Source organism: Leuciscus leuciscus (assembly GCF_965113295.1).
Source record: "Leuciscus leuciscus genome assembly, chromosome: 21".
Classification (NCBI taxonomy): domain Eukaryota; kingdom Metazoa; phylum Chordata; class Actinopteri; order Cypriniformes; family Leuciscidae; genus Leuciscus; species Leuciscus leuciscus.
The window spans coordinates 17734165-17753841 of NC_138745.1; the positions used below are offsets into that span (position 1 = coordinate 17734165).

At 40.6% G+C, this 19677-nt stretch overlaps 1 protein-coding gene across 7 annotated transcripts in view; it reads left to right on the plus strand.

Annotated features, from left to right (window-relative positions):
• The window catches only part of arhgap23b (Rho GTPase activating protein 23b), a 551994-nt gene that overhangs the window by 505026 nt on the left and 27291 nt on the right, over positions 1–19677 (plus strand). For all 7 annotated transcript variants that reach the window (XM_082152677.1, XM_082152678.1, XM_082152673.1 and 4 more), the window contains 7 exons: positions 590–651; positions 724–833; positions 952–1064; positions 15133–15285; positions 15365–15443; positions 15563–15636; positions 15734–15823. In XM_082152677.1, coding sequence (XP_082008803.1) covers positions 590–651; positions 724–833; positions 952–1064; positions 15133–15285; positions 15365–15443; positions 15563–15636; positions 15734–15823 — 681 coding nt within the window. The remainder of the gene's footprint in view (positions 1–589; positions 652–723; positions 834–951; positions 1065–15132; positions 15286–15364; positions 15444–15562; positions 15637–15733; positions 15824–19677) is intronic.

Below are 19677 nucleotides of genomic sequence, written 5' to 3' on the forward strand. Positions count from 1 at the left end.
CAATACTTTTTCCTTGTGTCATTTAAAATGATTACACATAACCTAATGTATGGACATCTATGGTTTGATTTATTTGCATGTGTGGATTGCATGGGTTGTTACCAACATCTGGTGAAAATTTCATGTCAATAGCACATTTAGAAATATATTTACTGAGAAAAATTGTGACTTTTTCAATAATTATTTTACCTGCTGTATACATCCCACGACCCTCAAATACGTTTTTTAAAAGTTTTTGGCCCTTTATATTAAAAAGTTTAGGCACCTCTGTTCTTAGAAAAATATACATTACAGAACAGCAGCTAAAAGTAGCAGCAAAATCAAACAGAAAATATTCAGAAATGTAATCACATAATTTATGCTGCAGACATCATAGTATTAATATGTACTGTTCTACAGAAATTATAACTGTAATGCAGACACAGATAAACATTGTGATTCTATATCACAGTGATTTCCTGCTGCTTTTCACTTAATTTAAGTAAAATAAACTGTAGAACTATGACTGTAAAAATTGCTATGAAAGTACAGCAGCTAGTAGCCAGCAATGCACGGTAAATTCACTCTAACATATTTTACACCCTAACAGGAACTGGGCTTCTCCAGACAGGCTCTAATTAATAAGAAGCTGAATGATTATAGGAAACAGAGGTGATTCTCTTGCCTACTTAATCATACTTATAGAATGGTGAGTGTGGTAGTCTTATCTCTTTCATTTTGCAGTCCAACAGGCAACAAGCTAGACACTTCTCCTAGGATTCATCGGATGATGCCACCTTTCCTTCTCTCTAAAACTGAAAACATGTCAGGTGTGAACCGAGCCCCAGGGAAAGGTGAACTCTCTGAACCATGACAAATAGGCTTAGACACTAAGCCCTGCTCCTTTACCCACTTTCTGGTCTGCATTTGCATCTTTCAGATCTGTCTCATCTCTTTCTCCAACTCTAACAGATGACAGTACTAAGGCACCATGGGGCATTAACATCATGAAAAAAGGAAAGAAAACGGGTCCAAAAGCTTTTGGAGTGAGGCTGGAGGACTGCCTGCCGGCTGCCAATAATAAGGTCAACAAGAGTTGTGAACTAGTGCTTGTTTTCATTAACTAAATTATGGGGGTAATCGTGATTCTATCTCCGGTCTCCGGTGTTTACTGGCTATGGGAAGTGATTACTGGGGAGGATACAGGCTCGACACGAAGGCTATAAAACCTTGTGAACGTGTTAGGTGTCACCCAGCCCGCAGCTCTACAGATATCTGTCAGCGATGCACCCTGTGCCAGCGCCCAGGAAGAGGTAATACTCCTAGTGGAGTGGGCTCTTAACCCAAGGGGGCATGGTGCACCTATTTATACCCGCGCTGCGGGGCAGAGCGCGAGATTCACTGAAAGGGAATGTCTCAGGTTACGTATGTAACCCTGGTTCCCTGAGAGGGAACGAGACGCTGTGTCGAGACGTGGTGGGAACGCCCCTGCGTGATTACATCGTGAAGCATGTGTATAATCAGTCCAATGGAAAGACGACATGTCATAGATGGGTGACGTCATCGACCAGGAAACTATAAAGCACACCTGAAAACAGACCGCGTTAGCTTCTGAAAGGCAGAAGGAAGTCGATCAGAGGCATGCAGGGAGTATGGCAGGGCGACGCAGCGTCTCATTCCCTCTCAGGGAACCAGGGTTACATACGTAACTTGAGTCGTTCACTTTCAAGGGAACTCGTGCTACGTCGAGACGCGTTGGGAACACCATACCCACAACGCCATAATAGCAAATGCCTGTTCTGTGTGAAGTCATTGCGCACACTAAGAAGCAAGCACCCTAGATCCTGGAGTGGAGCCAAGATCCAAATCATTAAATCTAACCAATGTATGGAAGGAAACCCCAAGATAATAAAGCCTTAGAGGCAGCCATACTCCTAGTAGAATGGGCCCGGACAGCCAAAGGTGAAAGCTGACCAGCCGCTTCATAAGCAAGTGAGATAGCTTCGACTACCCACTTGCTCATTATCTGCTTGGAAGAAGAGTAACCTTTTCTTGGTGACCCGGAACAGACAAATAGTTGATCTGAATTACGCCACAGGGCAGCTCTGTTTACATAAGCATCCAAAGCTCGAACAGGGCAGAGAAAATTAAGTTTTTCCTGATCTGGTGTAATAAAAGGTGGAGGACAAAAGGCCTGCAGCACGACTGGGCCCGAAACATTAGTAGGGACCTTAGGAATATAACCTGGCCTAGGGTGAAGAAAGGCTTTCACCATACCAGGTGCAAATTCGAGGCATGAAGGAGCAACCGACAAGGCTTGCAAATCACCAATTCTCTTGATAGAAGAAATAGCAATAAGAAATACAAGTTTTAGTGTAAGGAACTTTTCTGAAACCTCTTCAATGGGCTCGAAGGGAGCCAAATCCCAACCCGGTGCTCTATTGCGCAGTGCAGGCCTCACCCCCGGGGTGCCATGAAGAAAACGAGTAATGAGAGGATCTCTCCCCAATGTTGCACCACCCAGAGGAGTGTGGTAAGCAGATATAGCCGCCATATACACCTTCAAGGTGGAAGGAGATAACCCCGCAGAGAAACATTCTTGCAGATAATCAAGTAATGTACCAACAGGGCAGATAACAGGATTCAGTTGGCGTTCTCCGCACCAGGCAGAGAACAGTTTCCATTTCAATGCATACAGTCTTCTCGTGGAGGGAGCTCTAGATTGGAGTATGGTCTCCACGACCTCAGTCGAGAGACCTGATTCTATGAGCTGGGCCCCCTCAGGGGCCAAGCCCACAGTTTCCACAACTTCGGACGAGGGTGATAAATCGTGCCCCTTGCTTGGGACATCAGGTCCCTCCTGATCGGAATCTCCATCAGGCCGGCCAGTACGGGCTACTAACAATAGATGGGACGCTTCCCGGCGAACCCTCTCCAGAACTCCCGGAAGCATAGATATCGGGGGAAAAGCGTACAGGTGTAGCCTCGGCCACACCTGAACCATCGCATCCAGCCCGAGAGGAGCTGGGTGCGTGAGGGAGAACCACATGGGACAATGAGTTGTATCTGAAGATGCGAAAAGGTCAACTTGAGCTTGACCGAAATTCTCCCAAAGGAGCTTCACCACCTCGGGGTGAATTCTCCATTCCCTGGGCCTCAGCCTCTGCCTCGACAGGATATCCGCTCCCTGATTTAGATGCCCCAGAATATATACTGCCCTGAGAGACAGTAATTTGACCACATGACTAAGGCACGTAGGGCATCGCGTGACCTTGATCATGCGAAACGGATTTCCCCTCTGGGAAAACCCCTTGGTCCTGAGCCACCACTGCAGGGGTCTCATGTACAGGAGGCCAAAAGTTATCACGTTAGACGCCGCTGCCATGAGACCCAACAGTCTCTGAAACTGTTTCACAGTGAGTGACTGGCCTAGTTTTACCCCATTTACGACTGAGAGAATCGAAATAATACATGTTGGTGACAATTGTGCCCGCATCGTTGTTGAATCCCATACCACACCTAGATAGTGGTCCTCTGAGACGGAAGGAGCACACTCTTATTGGCGTTGAGCCTCAACCCCAGCATCTTCATGTGAGACAGAGCGACATCTCGATGCCGAACTGTCATCTGCTCGGACTGAGCAGCGAAAGCGAACTGAGACGCTTCGCCCCCGAAAGCGAACCTCAGGAACTTCCTGTGATGAGGATGGATGGATACATGGAAGTAAGCGTCCTTCAAGTCTATCGTGACAAACCAGTCCTCGGACTGAATCTGTGACACAATCTGTTTGAGTGTAAGCATCTTGAACTTGAGTTTCTGAACCCTGTGGTTTAGTTGGCACAGATCTAGAATAGGACGCAATCCCCCATCCTTTCTTGGAACAATGAAGTACCGGCTGTAAAACCTTGACTCCCTGCTGGGAGGAGGAACCCTTTCTATAGCCCCCTTTTTTAGAAGAGTCTGTACTTCCTGCTCCATAACCAGAGCCTGCTCGGGGTCCACCACCATAGGGAGGACCTCTAGAAATCTGGGTGGATGAGAACCGAACTGAATTCTGTAAACCTTTTCTATTATATGCAGGACCCAATGAGAAATATTTGGCAGTAGTTTCCACGCTGCCAGAAAATTTACTAAGGGAACCAGTCTTTCGAGACTGGCCTCTGGATTTGGTCGAACAGTCACTTCGATGCCCTGAAACGGCGAACTGGCGGGGAACAACCGAACTGACTGTTCTACGATCCTCCTCGGAGGGTCGTTTGGGGATGCTGACACTTCGGTGCCCTGAAGCGGTGAACCGGTGAACCGGCAGGGAACAACTGAACTGGCAGCGCTGCGACCCTCCACAGAGAGTCGCCCCCCCAGAGGGCGCAGAGGAGACACGGATTCTCGAACACGTCTCTCCCCGGAGGGGACCACCCTCAGAAGCCTGATAGCCTCAGCGTCAGGACTTCTTCTTTGTCGAAGCCTTCTTAGAGACGATGACAACCCGCTTCTAACCCGCTTCGACTGCGACCACCACCGAGGCCCCCCGATTGTGCTTTGTTTTTGTTGCACTCTGTGCTGCTCTCTGTAGATGACCGATACTGCTCCCATTTAATCCCAGCAGTCTCGAGGACATTAGATCAGCAAGGAAGAAACTTCTGGAACGCCGCTGATTGTTTCTTCGCCTCCTGAAATCTGTAGACGGCCGCGTTTATAGCGTCACCGAATAGACCCAAAGGCGAAAGCAGTGCATCCAAAAGAACAGACCTGTCTCTATCTTTTAGATCAGTTAAATTCAACCATAAATGACGTTCCATGGCCACGGAGAGACAGTTCTGTTGCACGACACAATTCTTGCACTGACTTCCTCACAATCATCCATGTCCCTAAGCAGATCAGCCTGGTATGCCTGCAGTATAGACATTGTGTGCAAGCATGCCGCAGCCTGACCTGCTGCCAAATACGCTTTACCCACCAGCGCTGAAGTGGCTTTTAATACGCCGGGGCTTTTAATGATGACGCTGACTCAGCAGAGGATAGCTGGCGAACATCTCTTCAGCCCGAGGCATAGTCACATAACCATAGTCTTTAATAACCATAACATTGCTGTAGTTTGATGTTTGCGGATTAAAAACACGAAAAGAAACTGGTTTCTTCCACGACTTTGACACCTCAGTGTGGAGATCGGGAAAAAACGGTAAAACATCTAGGTCAAACGGGAGGCGGTGACCTAGATGGTAGATATCTTTCATCTAGTAAACTCTTTTTACATTCCTCTTGTTCCTCGGCTGGCCAGTCAATATTTAATTTGACAAGGGTATGAGATGGCGAACTCTCATAGTCCCCTGCATCAATGCTGACGACATCCAATTCCTCGGAACTGGATAATCGCAGCATTGGTGCCTCATCTCGGGGGGAAGAAACCGCAGAGCATGCTTCCCCCTGAGAAAAGGTACTGGATCTGGCAGGTGAAGGCTGAGATAGGGCTGGGCCCGTCTCAAACCCCGCTGTTAGATCCATTTGCGAACCCCAAGCTGTGTCTCGGCAGCAGCGGGACCCGCACCCTGGGGAGCGCGCACCGAACCGTCCTCCTCAAAGAGCGCCCGGCGGGAGTGGAGCGTCCTCACAGACAGCTTATCGCAATGCTCACAGTCAGCCCCCTCGAGGACTGACTGGGCATGCTCCACTCCCAAACAAGCAACACAAAGCTGATGTGTGTCCCCACCCGTGATGAAATGAGGGCAGGGAACAACACATTGCTTGAACTCTTGCTTGCTCGCTATAATATATATATACTGTATATCTGTGTGAAATATTGTGCTTGGAATGACAGACAACAATAAAAAGACAGGGACAGTATACAGAGAGCGCTTGCTGAAGGCACAGAAGCTAACGCGGTCTGTTTTCAGGTGTGCTTTATAGTTTATAGTTATACTGGTCAATGACATCACCCGCCTATGACGTCTCGTCTTTCCATTGGACTGATTATACACGTGCTTCACAACGCAATCACGCACCGCATCTCGACGCAGCTCGAGTTCCCTTGAAAGGGAACTGAAAATCCCTCACTGCTTAAGACTGAATCACTTTTGTATCTTTTTTTATAAATCAATTTATATTTAATTCATACTGTATAGTTCAAGACTATACAGTGTTTTGTTTTTACATTTGATTATTCAATTTCTGTAGTATTTCTTAAAGGTCCCATATTGGACACCTCTCTGTAGTTTGTCAGAAAGGATTATTTGGCGACAGGCCAGGGTGTTTTTTTTTTTTCTTCTAAGGAAAATGTATATATTTTCCAAAGATAAAAACTTTTTTGAAGGTTTCTTCAAGAATCTTGGAGACGTTCCCGCAGTTCTTCTGGATTTAGTCTGTCTCAATTTTTTCTGTTTCTTCATGTAATCACAGACCGACTCGATGATGGTGAGATCAGATCATACCGGATGTTGTCAGACTCCTTGTGCATACACAAATCTCACTGGATTATTACAATTAATGGCAAAAAGAAAGTTTGGAAATGTAAACTGATATTTCCTACTGACACACTACAGCAAAAGACATAAATAACTGACTAAAAAAAAAAAAATTTTGGGGGGGGGGATTAACATGCCTAAGACTTTGCACAGTACTGTATATATAGTGGGGAGAACAAGTATTTGATACACTGCCGATTTTGCAGGTTTTCCCACTTACAAAGCATGTAGAAGTCTGTAATTTTTATCATAGGTACTCTTCAACTGTGAGTGACGGAATCTAAAACCAAAATCCAGAAAATCACATTGTATGATTTTTAAGTAATTAATTAGCATTTTATTGCATGACATAAGTATTTGATACATCAGAAAAGCAGAACTTAATACTTGTTCTTGACCAGGTTTGCACACACTGCAGCAGGGATTTTGGCCCACTCCTCCATACAGAACTTCTCCAGATCCTTCAGGTTTCGGGGCTGTCGCTGGGCAATGCGGACTTTCAGCTCCCTCCAAAGATTTTCTATTGGGTTCAGGTCTGGAGACTGGCTAGGCCACTCCAGGACCTTGAGATGCTTCTGACGGAGCCACTCCTTAGTTGCCCTGGCTGTGTGTTTCGGGTCGTTGTCATGCTGGAAGACCCAGCCATGACCCATCTTCAATGCTCTTACTGAGGGAAGGAGGTTGTTGGCCAAGATCTCGCGATACATGGCCCCCTTTGCAGAAAAGCATCGCCAAAGAATGATGTTTCCACCTCCATGCTTCATGGTTGGGATGGTGTTCTTGGGGTTGTACTCATCCTTCTTCTTCCTCCAAACACGGCGAGTGGAGTTTAGACCAAAAAGCTCTATTTCTGTCTCATCAGACCACATGACCTTCTCCCATTCCTCCTCTGGATCATCCAGATGGTCATTGGCAAACTTCAGACGGGCCTGGAAATGCGCTGGCTTGAGCAGGGGGACCTTGCGTGCGCTGCAGGATTTTAATCCATGACGGCATAGTGTGTTACTAATGGTTTTCTTTGAGACTGTGGTCCCAGCTCTCTTCAGGTCATTGACCAGGTCCTGCCGTGTAGTTCTGGGCTGATCCCTCACCTTCCTCATGATCATTGATGCCCCAAGAGGGGAGATCTTGCATGGTGTCCCAGACCGAGGGAGATTGACCATCATCTTGAACTTCTACCATTTTCTAATAATTGCTCCAACAGTTGTTGCCTTCATACCAAGCTGCTTGCCTATTGTCCTGTAGCCCATCCCAGCCTTGTGCAGGTCTACAATTTTATCACTGATGTCCTTACATAGCTCTCTGGTCTTGGCCATTGTGGAGAGGTTGGAGTCTGTTTGATTGAGTGTGTGGACAGGTCTTTTATACAGGTAACGAGTGGAGAACAGGAGGGCTTCTTAAAGAAAAACTAACAGGTCTATGAGAGCCGGAATTCTTACTGGTTGGTAGGTGATCAAATACTTATGTCCGAGTGTAGTCCAAAAACTTGGTCCATATATCAAACACGCTTGCACATATTAGTCTGAAACTCGGTACACATATAGATCTCATCAGGCCGAACAACTTCCGTGCTCAATGTCATAAGCTTCCCCCAACAGGAAGTTGGCTATTTAGGATTTTATGGAAAATGCATGCTTTGGAATTTTATATACTCCTAGTGAATTAATCCGATCACCACCAAACTAGGTCAGCATGAAGACAAGACATTAAGGATGATAAATTGCCAGCGGATTTTTTATATCTCAAACGGTTTGGCCGTAGCGAGGAAACGGATTTATGGCGAGAAAAGAGAAAAAGGAAGTGTGTTACACCTTCTGCATACATTAACTGATCTTGATGAAACTTCAGCAGTGTGTTCGTTGTAAAAGGCCAATCACATGGATGTGACTATTGTGAGTCAAAGTTATAGCACCACCAACTGGCAGCCGGAAGTGTGTCACTTTCAAAATTCTTTGAAATCACCCTCTTATTTTTACCCGATTTGCTTAAAACTTTATGTGTATAGTTTAAACACACAGCAGATGTAGACCTGTGAAACGATTATTTATATCTTAGATACTGTTGTCGTGGCAATGCATCAAACTTTAATATTCTTTTTGGATGCTTTTGAGACTCTTCGCATGCTTGAAATTGCATGAAACTCGACAGACACATCACATTTATTAGCCAGTAGACATGTGCAAAGTTTCAGAAACGGGCGTGGTGGAGGGCCAGTAGTGCCACATTTTGACAAAAGTGGGGAGTTAGTTTTATCTACAGTCACAAAAATCAGTACGTTTATTGTTCTCATCGAGCCGGACAACTTTCCAATGTACAGTCATTAGCTCCGACCAACAGGAAGTCAGATATTTTGGTTTGAATGTGGATTTTGTACAAAATCAGCCTCTGAATTTTTACCCACTCCTCTTAAGTGGTTTATTTTATTCCCACCAAACTTTTTCAACATGATGAAAATACATTAAAGATGCTAAATTTTGAACGGATAATAAATATCTCAAACGGTTTTGCTATGGCGAGGGATTAAAGTAATGCCAAAAAAGGAAACACTAAAAGCCTCATATCTTCTAAAAATTTAATTATACGCCATTTATTTCTATATAAAATTATACAAATATCAGAACTAAACCCATTTTATTTTTTTTATTTTTCAATATAAGAATTATGTTAAAGTTTAAAAACAGCCAGAATGGTTGTTTAGTCCAAAAAAAAAAAAAAAAAAAAATCAAGTCATACAGGCCGCTGTATACTGCCCTCTTGTGTTCAAAATCAGGTAGGCCTACTGTAGTTACATATAAATATATTAGGGGATGTGACTGTGGGAATATTTCCCCACCGATTAATCAACTTGTGACAGCGCTGGGTTAAATCGCTAACTTAAAAGCGAAAGTAAAATACGGACGTGCGCACAGACATTGAGAATGGTGCGGAGTAGAGCAACCATTTTCAATGAATTCCTATGGAAGTAGGAATGAGCTAAGAACCGTTCACTCTGTTCTGCTCGTTCCTCGCTGTGGGCGCGCACAGTTATGAATACCTGTGCAGCCGTGAGCATTTTAGTTTAATTTTAAAATTTGCGCCATTTCGGGGGGCGGATTGCTTGAATTTGTTTTAAGCACAATGTTGTGTTTTATTGCGAGTGTTCACAAATATAAGTAAACACTTTGCAGTGTGAATGTCCTGTATGAACAAAATGACGGAGTATGTTTTTATGTGTCCACTGTTCAATTGCGCCCGCGCCACCCACACACTCACACACACACACACACACACACACACACACACACACACACACACACACACACACACACACACACACACACACACACATTCCACCATTGCAATCTTGACATCGCAGCCTGTTCATTATAGCCTTCATAAAATATAATAATAAAATAGTCAACCTAACATATAAAAATTACACTGCTCTGTATAAATAGTCAGTAGTACAATTCGTACCATTCATGGTAAGCACATTTTTGCGCGTGTGAAGAGGATGATTTTTTTGCCGGCGATATTGGAACGTGAGTGAAGTACAAAGCCTATAATAAAGAATAGTTTAGCATCCAAATACATAGCAAATGTTGAAACATTGATGTGAGCACAACACTGCATACTTTCGTTTTTATTTTTATTTTTATTTTATTTTGTTTTAGCTTGTTTATAATAATTTTTTATTCTTGTTCTGTTCTGAATATCATTAAATTTAAAGGATTTGTTATGGAATATTTTGAGTGTATCATAAAATCTGAATAATTCTCTCGTTTTAGTGATTCCCTAGTTATTTATTATTATTATTATTATTCATTGTTCTAATCAGGTAAGGCAAGAAAATTATCTGTGTCTTGTCTCTTAAAAAAAAAAAAATATATATATATCTTATTTATATCTTATATATTTATATATTTATTATAGACTTTATACTTACGTTACTAACCTAACGTTCAAATATCGACGGAAAAAATCATCCTCTTCACACACGCGAAAATGTGCTTGGACACATCACAGTGGAGCAGTGCTTACTGTGAAAGGTACGAATTGTACTTCTGACTATTTAAACAGAGCAGTGTAATTTTTATATGTTAGGTTAACTATTTTATTATTACATTTTATTAAGGCTATAATCAACAGGCTGCGATGTCAAGATTGCAATACTGGAATGTGTGTGTGTGTGTGTGTGTGTGTGTGTGTGTGTGTGTGTGTGTGTGTGTGTGTGTGTGTGTGTGTGTGTGTGTGTGTGTGGGCGCGATCGAACAATGGAGACATAAAAACATACTCCGTCATTTTGTTCATACAGGACATCATTCAAACTGCAAAGTGTTTCCTTATATTTGTGTACACTCGCAATAAAACACAACATTGTGCTTTTGTCAAACTATAAACTCGGGCCCAAGACGGTGGCACCGACACTCCGGTGCCTTTAGGGTAACTAAAGGCACCGGGTTGGCGGTGCCACCGGCTTGGGCCCGTCATCGCTGCTCACAGCTATATTTATTATTATTTTTTTGTCAACCTTTCGGGCACTTTTGGGGCCCTTAACGTGCTCGAAAACTCTTGAAACTTTGCACACAGGTCAGAACCCGGGCTGGCCATCAGGGCCGGACTGAAGCTGGTACCCAGGTGTGGCAGGGGGGCTCGACAGCGCCCCCTGGAATGGGTTCCGAACACTTTTTCAACTTGATGAAAATACATTAAAGATGCTAAATTGTGAATATCTCAAACGGTTTTGCTATAGTGAGGGATTAAAGTAATGTCCAAGGAGGAAACGCTAAAAGACTCATATCTTCTAAAAATTTAATTATACACCATTTATTTCTATATAAAAGTATTAAAATATCAGAACTAAACCCATTTTATTCTTTTTTTCTTTTCTATTCAATTTAAGAATTATTTATAAGTTTAAAAACAGTATTGGTACTATTTAGTAAAAAAAAAAGTCATACATAGGGCTATACTGCCCTCTTGTGTTCAAAATCAGGTAGGCCTATTGTATCTATATAAAAATATACTAGGTATGTGACTGAGAATATTTTACCACCGGTTAATCGACGTGCGACAGTGCCGTGGGCTTTTGAATCGCTAACTTAAAAACGAAAGTAAAATATGTTCATCCGCACAGACATTGATAATGGTGCGGACCAGAGCGAAAGTTTTCAATGAATTCCTATTGAAGTAGGAATGAACTAAAAAACGTTGACTTTTTCCCGGCCGTGGACGCGCACCATTATGAATGCCCGTGCAGATGTGAGCATTTTAGTTTCATTTAAAAATAAGCCCCATTTCGAGGGCGGATTGCTTGAATTTATTTTACAGAAGCACAATGTTGTGTTTTATTGCGAGTGTACTCCAATATAAGTAAACACTTTGCAGTTTGAATGATGTCCTTTATGAACAAAATGACGAAGTAGCCTATGTTTTTATGTGCGCCCGCGCCTCACACACACACACAACATATTCCAGAATTGCAATCTTGACATCGCAGCCTGTTTATTATGGCCATAATAAATTATAATAATAAAATAGTCAACCTAACATATGCAAATTACACTGCTCTGTTTAAATATTCAGTAGTACAAATTGAACCATTCAGCGTAAGCATCACTCCACTTGTGATGTTTCCAAGCACATTTTTGCGCATGTAAAGAGGAGGATTTTTCTACGTCGGTATTGGTACGTGAGTGAAGTACAAAGCCTATAATAAAGAATAGTTTACCATCCAAATACATCATGAATGTTGAAACATTTTGATACTAATGAGAGAGTTACGTGAAGCCAACACTGCTTTCACTTTCGCTTTAAATTATTTCATTTTGGCTTGTTTATAGTTATTTTTTTATTCTTGTTCTGTTCTGAATATTGTTACATTTAAAGGATTTGTTGTGGAATAATTTTAGTGTGTTTTCTAAGCATGCAGCGAACGATAGTAGGCTATTAATTGGTTAAAATTCTTACAATGGTTAATGGTTAACCGGTTAATAAGCATCCCTGTGTATGTAGCTAGATCAAATTAGTGCAGAATCAACTTTGCGTGTAAATCGCGTCAAGGATCAGCCAGTGCACGTACACCATCAAAAGCGGTTGTTAAGAAAAGTGCTAAGCTCAATTTTTGTGCCATCTGTGCACAACAGTGTTTTAAATGAAAATAAAGTCAAATGCGCCTTTAGTCCCATTTTATATAAGTATGCTTATGCTCGGCTTAAGAATAGACAAATAAAATTAAAAAATCCATAAAAAATCATAAATTTAAATGATATCATGGATCTCAGCATGATGCAGTAGATGTGGCGTATTCAGACAACTTTGATATGGTTGATGTGGCGTATTCAGACAACTTTGATATGGTTATTTTACCAGGTTTAACTTCATATTGCTCACAGTTATGTGGCACAGTTACCCTAAAGGTGCCACAGCCTTGGGCCTGTCATCGCTGCTTGCAGCTATATTTATAATTATTTTAAAATCAACTTTTTTTTACTTTAAGAATCAATATTAATTAATATTAAATTGCTTTATTTTAGTCCTTGCTTATAGATGAGGCAGATGAGCGTTACCTCTTTTATTTCAGGCTCTCAATTAGAGCATACTGCAGTTCCATTTTTCACCACAGATTTACATTGGAAAATTGTGGGGGCGCTGTAGAGCTGTGGAGGACTCACTGCACCACTCTGTATCACGATACTCGCTTGCCAAAGCCATACGTTAAAATAATATCCTGCTCAATAGGCTATGTGCACAAGCGTCGTGACGAACTTCCGCTATTGTCAGAAGTCGGCATATCAGTTTCCGGTTTACTTGCGCGTCGCCCAAAATGTCTATTTCGTGCATCGAAATTTAAGCTTAAATTGCTGTTAGCGACTTGAAGCAGAGCAAAGTGACACACAGCAGTGATCCTTACGTACCCATGTTAACAGGTCAGAGCTTTCACACTCTACACGATTGCAGTCCGTCGATCCGTTCCAGGAGCGGTGTGTATACAGCAGTGCAGAGATCGTTCCCACACCTAGTCTATTTCTGCTGTGCTGCACGCGCTGAATTAAAGTGACAGCATGTTTCGTGGTCAAAATGAACAAAGATTGACCTGAAAATGTAGTAATTTCACCATAAATGCATTTAATTAAATAAAATGTAGTAATCTCACCATAAATGCATTTAATTATATACTACTATTTTTCACAGTCATCTTTTTACTTTTAGAAGACCTGGGTAAAGCAAGGAAAACTACTATTTACTTCAACAAGGCGACATAATGAACAACACTCGTCTCATTGGTGGAGGTGGAAAAACAAGTTCTTTGTGACATGCAAGATTTATTTTATAAAAAATTAAATGCAAAAGAAAAGGCATGAGAGTCGGCTGTTTTTGTTAATTTACACTTAAATATTTGACCACTTGCTTGAGCAACTTAATATAAGTAAGTAATTCATGGAAAAATAGCCCTACGTTGTTTAAATTGTGTTTTAACGTGCATGCGTCCATTAAAGAGTGTATATGTGTACAAAGAGAATCGCAATGCTGACAAAACTTTTTAAAAGTTGCAGCATAACTTCTGGATTTTAAATAAAAATAGTAAGTGTTTGTGGTACTGCCGCGGATCAGTTATTCACTGCAAACGCGTCATATGTGAAGCACTATAGCGCGTGCTGCTCCTGCACCGCACACACACTGCACACGGAGTATGTGTGAAACGGGCGTTAGATCCACCTACAGTTCTTAGAAACTTAGATGTGTCACGCACATTATATCTCTTTTTTTCGTACAACAGCAGCACTCATCTTGTTTGTTTATAGCGGATGCCGATGAAGACAGTCGTAAACCGGAAACTACAATAGCGGAAGTTCGTCTTGACGCTTGTGCACGTAGCCTATTTACGACTTAAAATCTAGAAAATCTGAAAAATATTTGTTGCACAATTCTTAACACATTTACAATTTATTATCAATTCAGTTTATATACAGGTCTATGTTTTGGATGAATATATAAATACACCTGCCCTTACAGACAAGCCGTGGCTGGATAGACATCTTTAGTGGGTTGTACTGTTATTTAAAGTGTTTTTGGATTGTTCTGAAAAAAAAAGAAGAAAAAAAAAAAGCTCTATACAGCTTTTTACAGTAGATGCTATTGAAAACATAGCAAGTCTATCCCTTACAGCCTAACTTCCATACCTGTCATGGCCGTGATCTGAATAAGGTCTATTGTGCATGTTGTCACATTTCACTGTTTGTAGCCTCTTCCGCCTTTGGTTTTTGGCTTGCTTAGTTGGGGACATTTAATTTAATATTCAACAATATTATTGATCTGCCTGCATTGAAACCATTTTATGAGAACTGAGCTAGATGATGACATCACTGTTTTCTCCAGAGCAGCTATATATATATATATATATATATATATATATATATATATATATATATATATATATATATATATATATATATATAACTACATTAATAACTTTACAACAAAAATGAACCATCACTGAACTTACTTAAGCTGGACTGTGACGCTAATTCTTTCGGGGTAAATAAAGAAAAAAGTATACACTGTCATAATGAAACAAGACCACATAATTGTACTAGATGTGTGAAATGAATGTTGAAAAAAATAAATACTCTAAACTGAGAAAGTCCGAAAGTGTTAGTAGGCTTTGCCCTGCTGTCCCCTAATGAACTTTTTTATTATATGCTTGTTTGTGTAGTTTGTCCCACAGATTGTGGTGACATGCTGTCGTCTGGTGGAGGAGATGGGTTTGGAATATACTGGCATCTACAGAGTGCCAGGGAACAATGCCATGGTGTCTTCTCTTCAGGATCTGCTCAACAAGGGCATGGATATAGACACTGCTGAGGAGGTGAGGTGGGAGTATGACAAAAACAGACAGAGAATCTGCAGAGATAAATCAGAACAGGAATCACACTGTTTGTTTACAGAGATGGAAAGACCTGAACGTCATCAGCAGTCTTCTGAAGTCCTTCTTCAGGAAGCTTCCAGAACCTCTTTTTACAGATGGTATATTCAGCTCAACTCCCTCTTTAATTCATTCACATAAAGCCTTTGAATTGTCGTCATAGTTGAATGGGTGTTGCATATATTTAAAAACACAGCTCACTGCTGCCCTCTACCTGCAGATAAATATAATGATTTCATTGACGCCAACCGTTTAGAGGATGCAGGGGACCGCTTAAAGACCATGAGGAAACTTGTATGTACCATCAGTTTATTCATTCAGTTTCAGCAAATTTGCATTTGCAGTCTCTTACAAAAGTTTTGTGATGTCTTTGGTTATGTTTCTCTTTTAGATAAGTGACCTTCCGGATCACTACTACCACACACTGAAGTTTCTAATCAGTCACCTGAAAACAGTTGCGGACCATTCAGAGAAGAATAAGGTTCATGCTGTACTAGACATTGTTCTACAATAACAAAAACAAAGCAAAGAAACAAAAAATAAATAAAAATAAATGAGTGTTTCTTCAGCTTCAACTCTTTTGGCCCTAGGGACTTTTAGAAAAACTTTTTACTCTAAACTAGTTTATTTAATTTGTCCATTTAAAGCCACACTAAGTAGAAATTGTGTTTTTGTCAAACAGCGACCCCTAGAGTCGCTGTGGAATACTTGCACTGTCGTAAATGTATTATATTATAACGTTTTTACATGATTGCAGCTAAATCACAAGTAAATAGTCTATAGTCTAGGCCTACTGTATAATTTAATTTGTGTTGTTTTTATTGGAATGTAAACATTACAAAATGCCAGATAACATCAATTAAGTTAAATGTACGTCGCATTATTTCATAACATTGGCCGTTATGATGTCATTAGACATGATTATTGCAATTTATCATAATAGTTAGCAAATTGTGCTCGTTTACACTATTTACAACCTCTACGTTAGGCTTATTTATGTCCTGATAATTATGTGAGATATTGAAAGCTGTTCTCATGATAATCGCAGGAATCAACATCAAACGGCGTTGTCTGATATCCCTCAGGACTATGTGATAAATACACCTCACAACACCTGAGTTCAGCTGGCAAACTAATTCGTGAGGCATAGCTATCTGATTTATCAAAACGATTCCATTTACACCTGGTCACATAAATGTATTTTTGCGAAACGGATTTAAATTCGATCTTCAATTCTCGCGCTATATGCAGATTTAATGGAGTGCACGTCACCGAAAGCAACAGACATGAGCTGCATTTTATAGATCATCAGCTAAAATTTCAAAATCAAAGACCACAATAAGAGAGAGCAGTAACAGCCCTGGTAAGATCATTTCGTTTCTTTACTTTTAATGATGAAGATTGTGTGTTAAGCGTCTGCGACTTACTTTCACTTTGATTTGCGATAGTTTGCACGTTGGCTTGATGCAGTTGCTCATCTGCGGTGATGCATGTTCCAGCGCGTCGTCATATCTGGATATAACATATAGCCTATACAACGCTCTCACACGTTTTTTTATTTTTATTTTTTTTAGCATTTTTGGGAGGAGTACAATTTACATATGTGGTTTCAACAACCATATGCATTTACACTTGTCCAGTTTCGTCTGGAATGCGTCTCAGACCTCCTCCTGAAGTGGTTTGAGGGATCGGATTCAAATCCGTCTCAAATGCGTTTCGGAGGGCATTTAAACAATATATAAACGGATAGCTATCCGATCTGAGAAAATGCATGAAGTGGCCAGGTGTAAACAGCCCCCATGACAAAAACATACGCACGAAAGCCGAAAACAAACGCTGGTTGGCCTCTCACGTCCAAATTTGACGAAGTGGTGGGGGAAGTGACGTATGCCGTAAAGCAGTCGAATTTTGTAGTTCTTTTTGTGCTCTGGTTACTACCCGAACCCCGAAGTTACATAGTGCCAGTAAAAGCGATACAGACCCTGTCAGGCTATGGCAGACGTGTCATTCAACCTATTGTAAGTCGATGTACCTTCACAAGGATCTTGGAAATATATTTTGAAGGTTGAAAAGTTACATAGTGTCGCTTTAAACAAAGTCCAGCAGTGTATATACATATACTATCATTCAAAATTGTTACGTTTTGGTAACAATTTATTTTACAGTGTTCTTGTTTCATGTTACATGTAGTTACCATAGTAATAGCTACAAGCAGCAATTGAAGCAGCTTTTGACAGCAACAGCAGTGCAGAGCCAGAAGAGCAAAAACAGCAGAAATAGAGTGAACATGAAAAACAGATAGGTTTAGAAGTACAGATGAGAATGAATTCAAAATTAACATAAGTTCAGATGAGAATGAACACAGAATGAACAAAAAACACATTTCAAATCCAAGAGGAAGAAAGATTAGTACAATGCTTGCCTAGATAATAAAGAAATTGATGAAACACAACATTATACACACTTTTATAAAGTTCTACTTGGCAAAAATTTAACCTACAATCTTTAGATCACACAATCATTGCGTATTACTGTGTGCCACTCGGAAGACAGCTTCACTGCCGGAGTTCAGTGAGAATTAACTTAAAATTAAGATTTTGTATATAAATGTTCCACATGTTGTATTTAATACATTCAGATTAGAACATTATCAGAAAGACACAATGCTTGGAAGAGAATCAACATTTGCACCATTTCGGGCCACAATACCTCTTGCGGTCTGGGCATGTGCCATACAGGATTCAAACTTGTGGCTTAGCAAGTTGCACCATTCAGTTGACGCACACTCCTTAGGCTGCTGAGGAGAGCGGTCAAGGCAAGAATGAGCCCACAAAAGTATTACTTAGCATGTTAACAGATTAACATGCAAAGCTAACTTGACTGTTAATGTAGCTTATTTTTAACCTGATAGCTGAAGAGCCACATCGAAAAGAATGGCAACTGGTTAGCATGCAAAGTTAACTAGCATAATAAAACAAGCACAGGCAAGGTCAACTTCGGAGAAGTATTTCTTGGGAACTTGTAATGAATATCAAAAATCCGTTCAGTCATTTCTATGCGGCTTGTTTCAAATATCATATGATCAGATTTTGGACAAAATTGGACAACATTTTTAGGAGGAGTAGCAAAGAAAATGGTTTAATTTACTTCAATATGGTGGATAAACAAAATTATGGAAAATTACAAATGAGTCATCGTCGGAATCGGCATAAAAGGAACATAATGACAGAGAAAACAAAATTTGGACAATGTTTTCAAAAGTTATAAACGTATTTGTAAAAATCCTTATATATCAGGGGCCTGTACCATGAAGGTAGCTGAACAAACTCGAGGTTACAGGATTAGTTTTGAGTTGACAAAACCGAACCGATGCAATCAGGCTTTATTGGTACCATGATGCAGCTCATCAACTTTCTCTGTCAACTCAGGCTTTGATCCTTAAGCTATGATTACTCCACGCGCGCGTGCACATAAAAGAGTGACGTCGACACTGAACAACCAATCGCGGGTAGAGCGAGAGCGATATATTTTTCCGCGGAGGAGCAAGAGATAATCATTCAGAATTACGATGAATTTAAATATGTATTTCAAGCTCGAAACAATACGGTCTCTGCTGCCAAAGCAAGAGAAGACTGTTGGAGAAAGATTGCTGATTGTTAATGTGCAAGTTAAACAAATACGTTCTATATTTATGTAAAATTATGTATGTATGTATGTATGTATGTGTAGCCTATATGTGTAATATAGCCTATAGCCTATTTTTATAATATATAACAAATGATACATGCACATTTTTTATATATTATAAAAATAGGCTATAGGCTTGTAAGGGTTCTTCCATTACATTTTCAGGAGACATTCATGGAGTCAACAAAGTGTAATTTTATTGACTACAATACTTACTTATTGACAACACTTTGTGCAAAAAAAACTAACAAACAAAAACACTGACAGATAAATGGTGCATCAGCAGCACACAACTGAGTTCTGGGTCTCAGATGTTTTCACAGGGATCCCTCACCCGAACTAACTCAGCCACAATAAATGAAGCCCTTTTAACAAGCTGGACCAAACCATTCTTATGATTACAGGGGTCTCACAAGTTCTCAATTACATCAAACTTAAAAGGGAAAAGGAACATCTATACACAAACTCAAATAAACAAAATAAAAAAATCACATTTATCATAAAGCCATAATAAAAATACACTTAAACATACACAAAACATATTTTAAACACATTCAAATTAACACACAACCCCCTAAAACATATTATCCCAAAAACTAAATTTCCCATAATTCCCAACCGAGTATATAAAGGACACCAGGAAAGGCC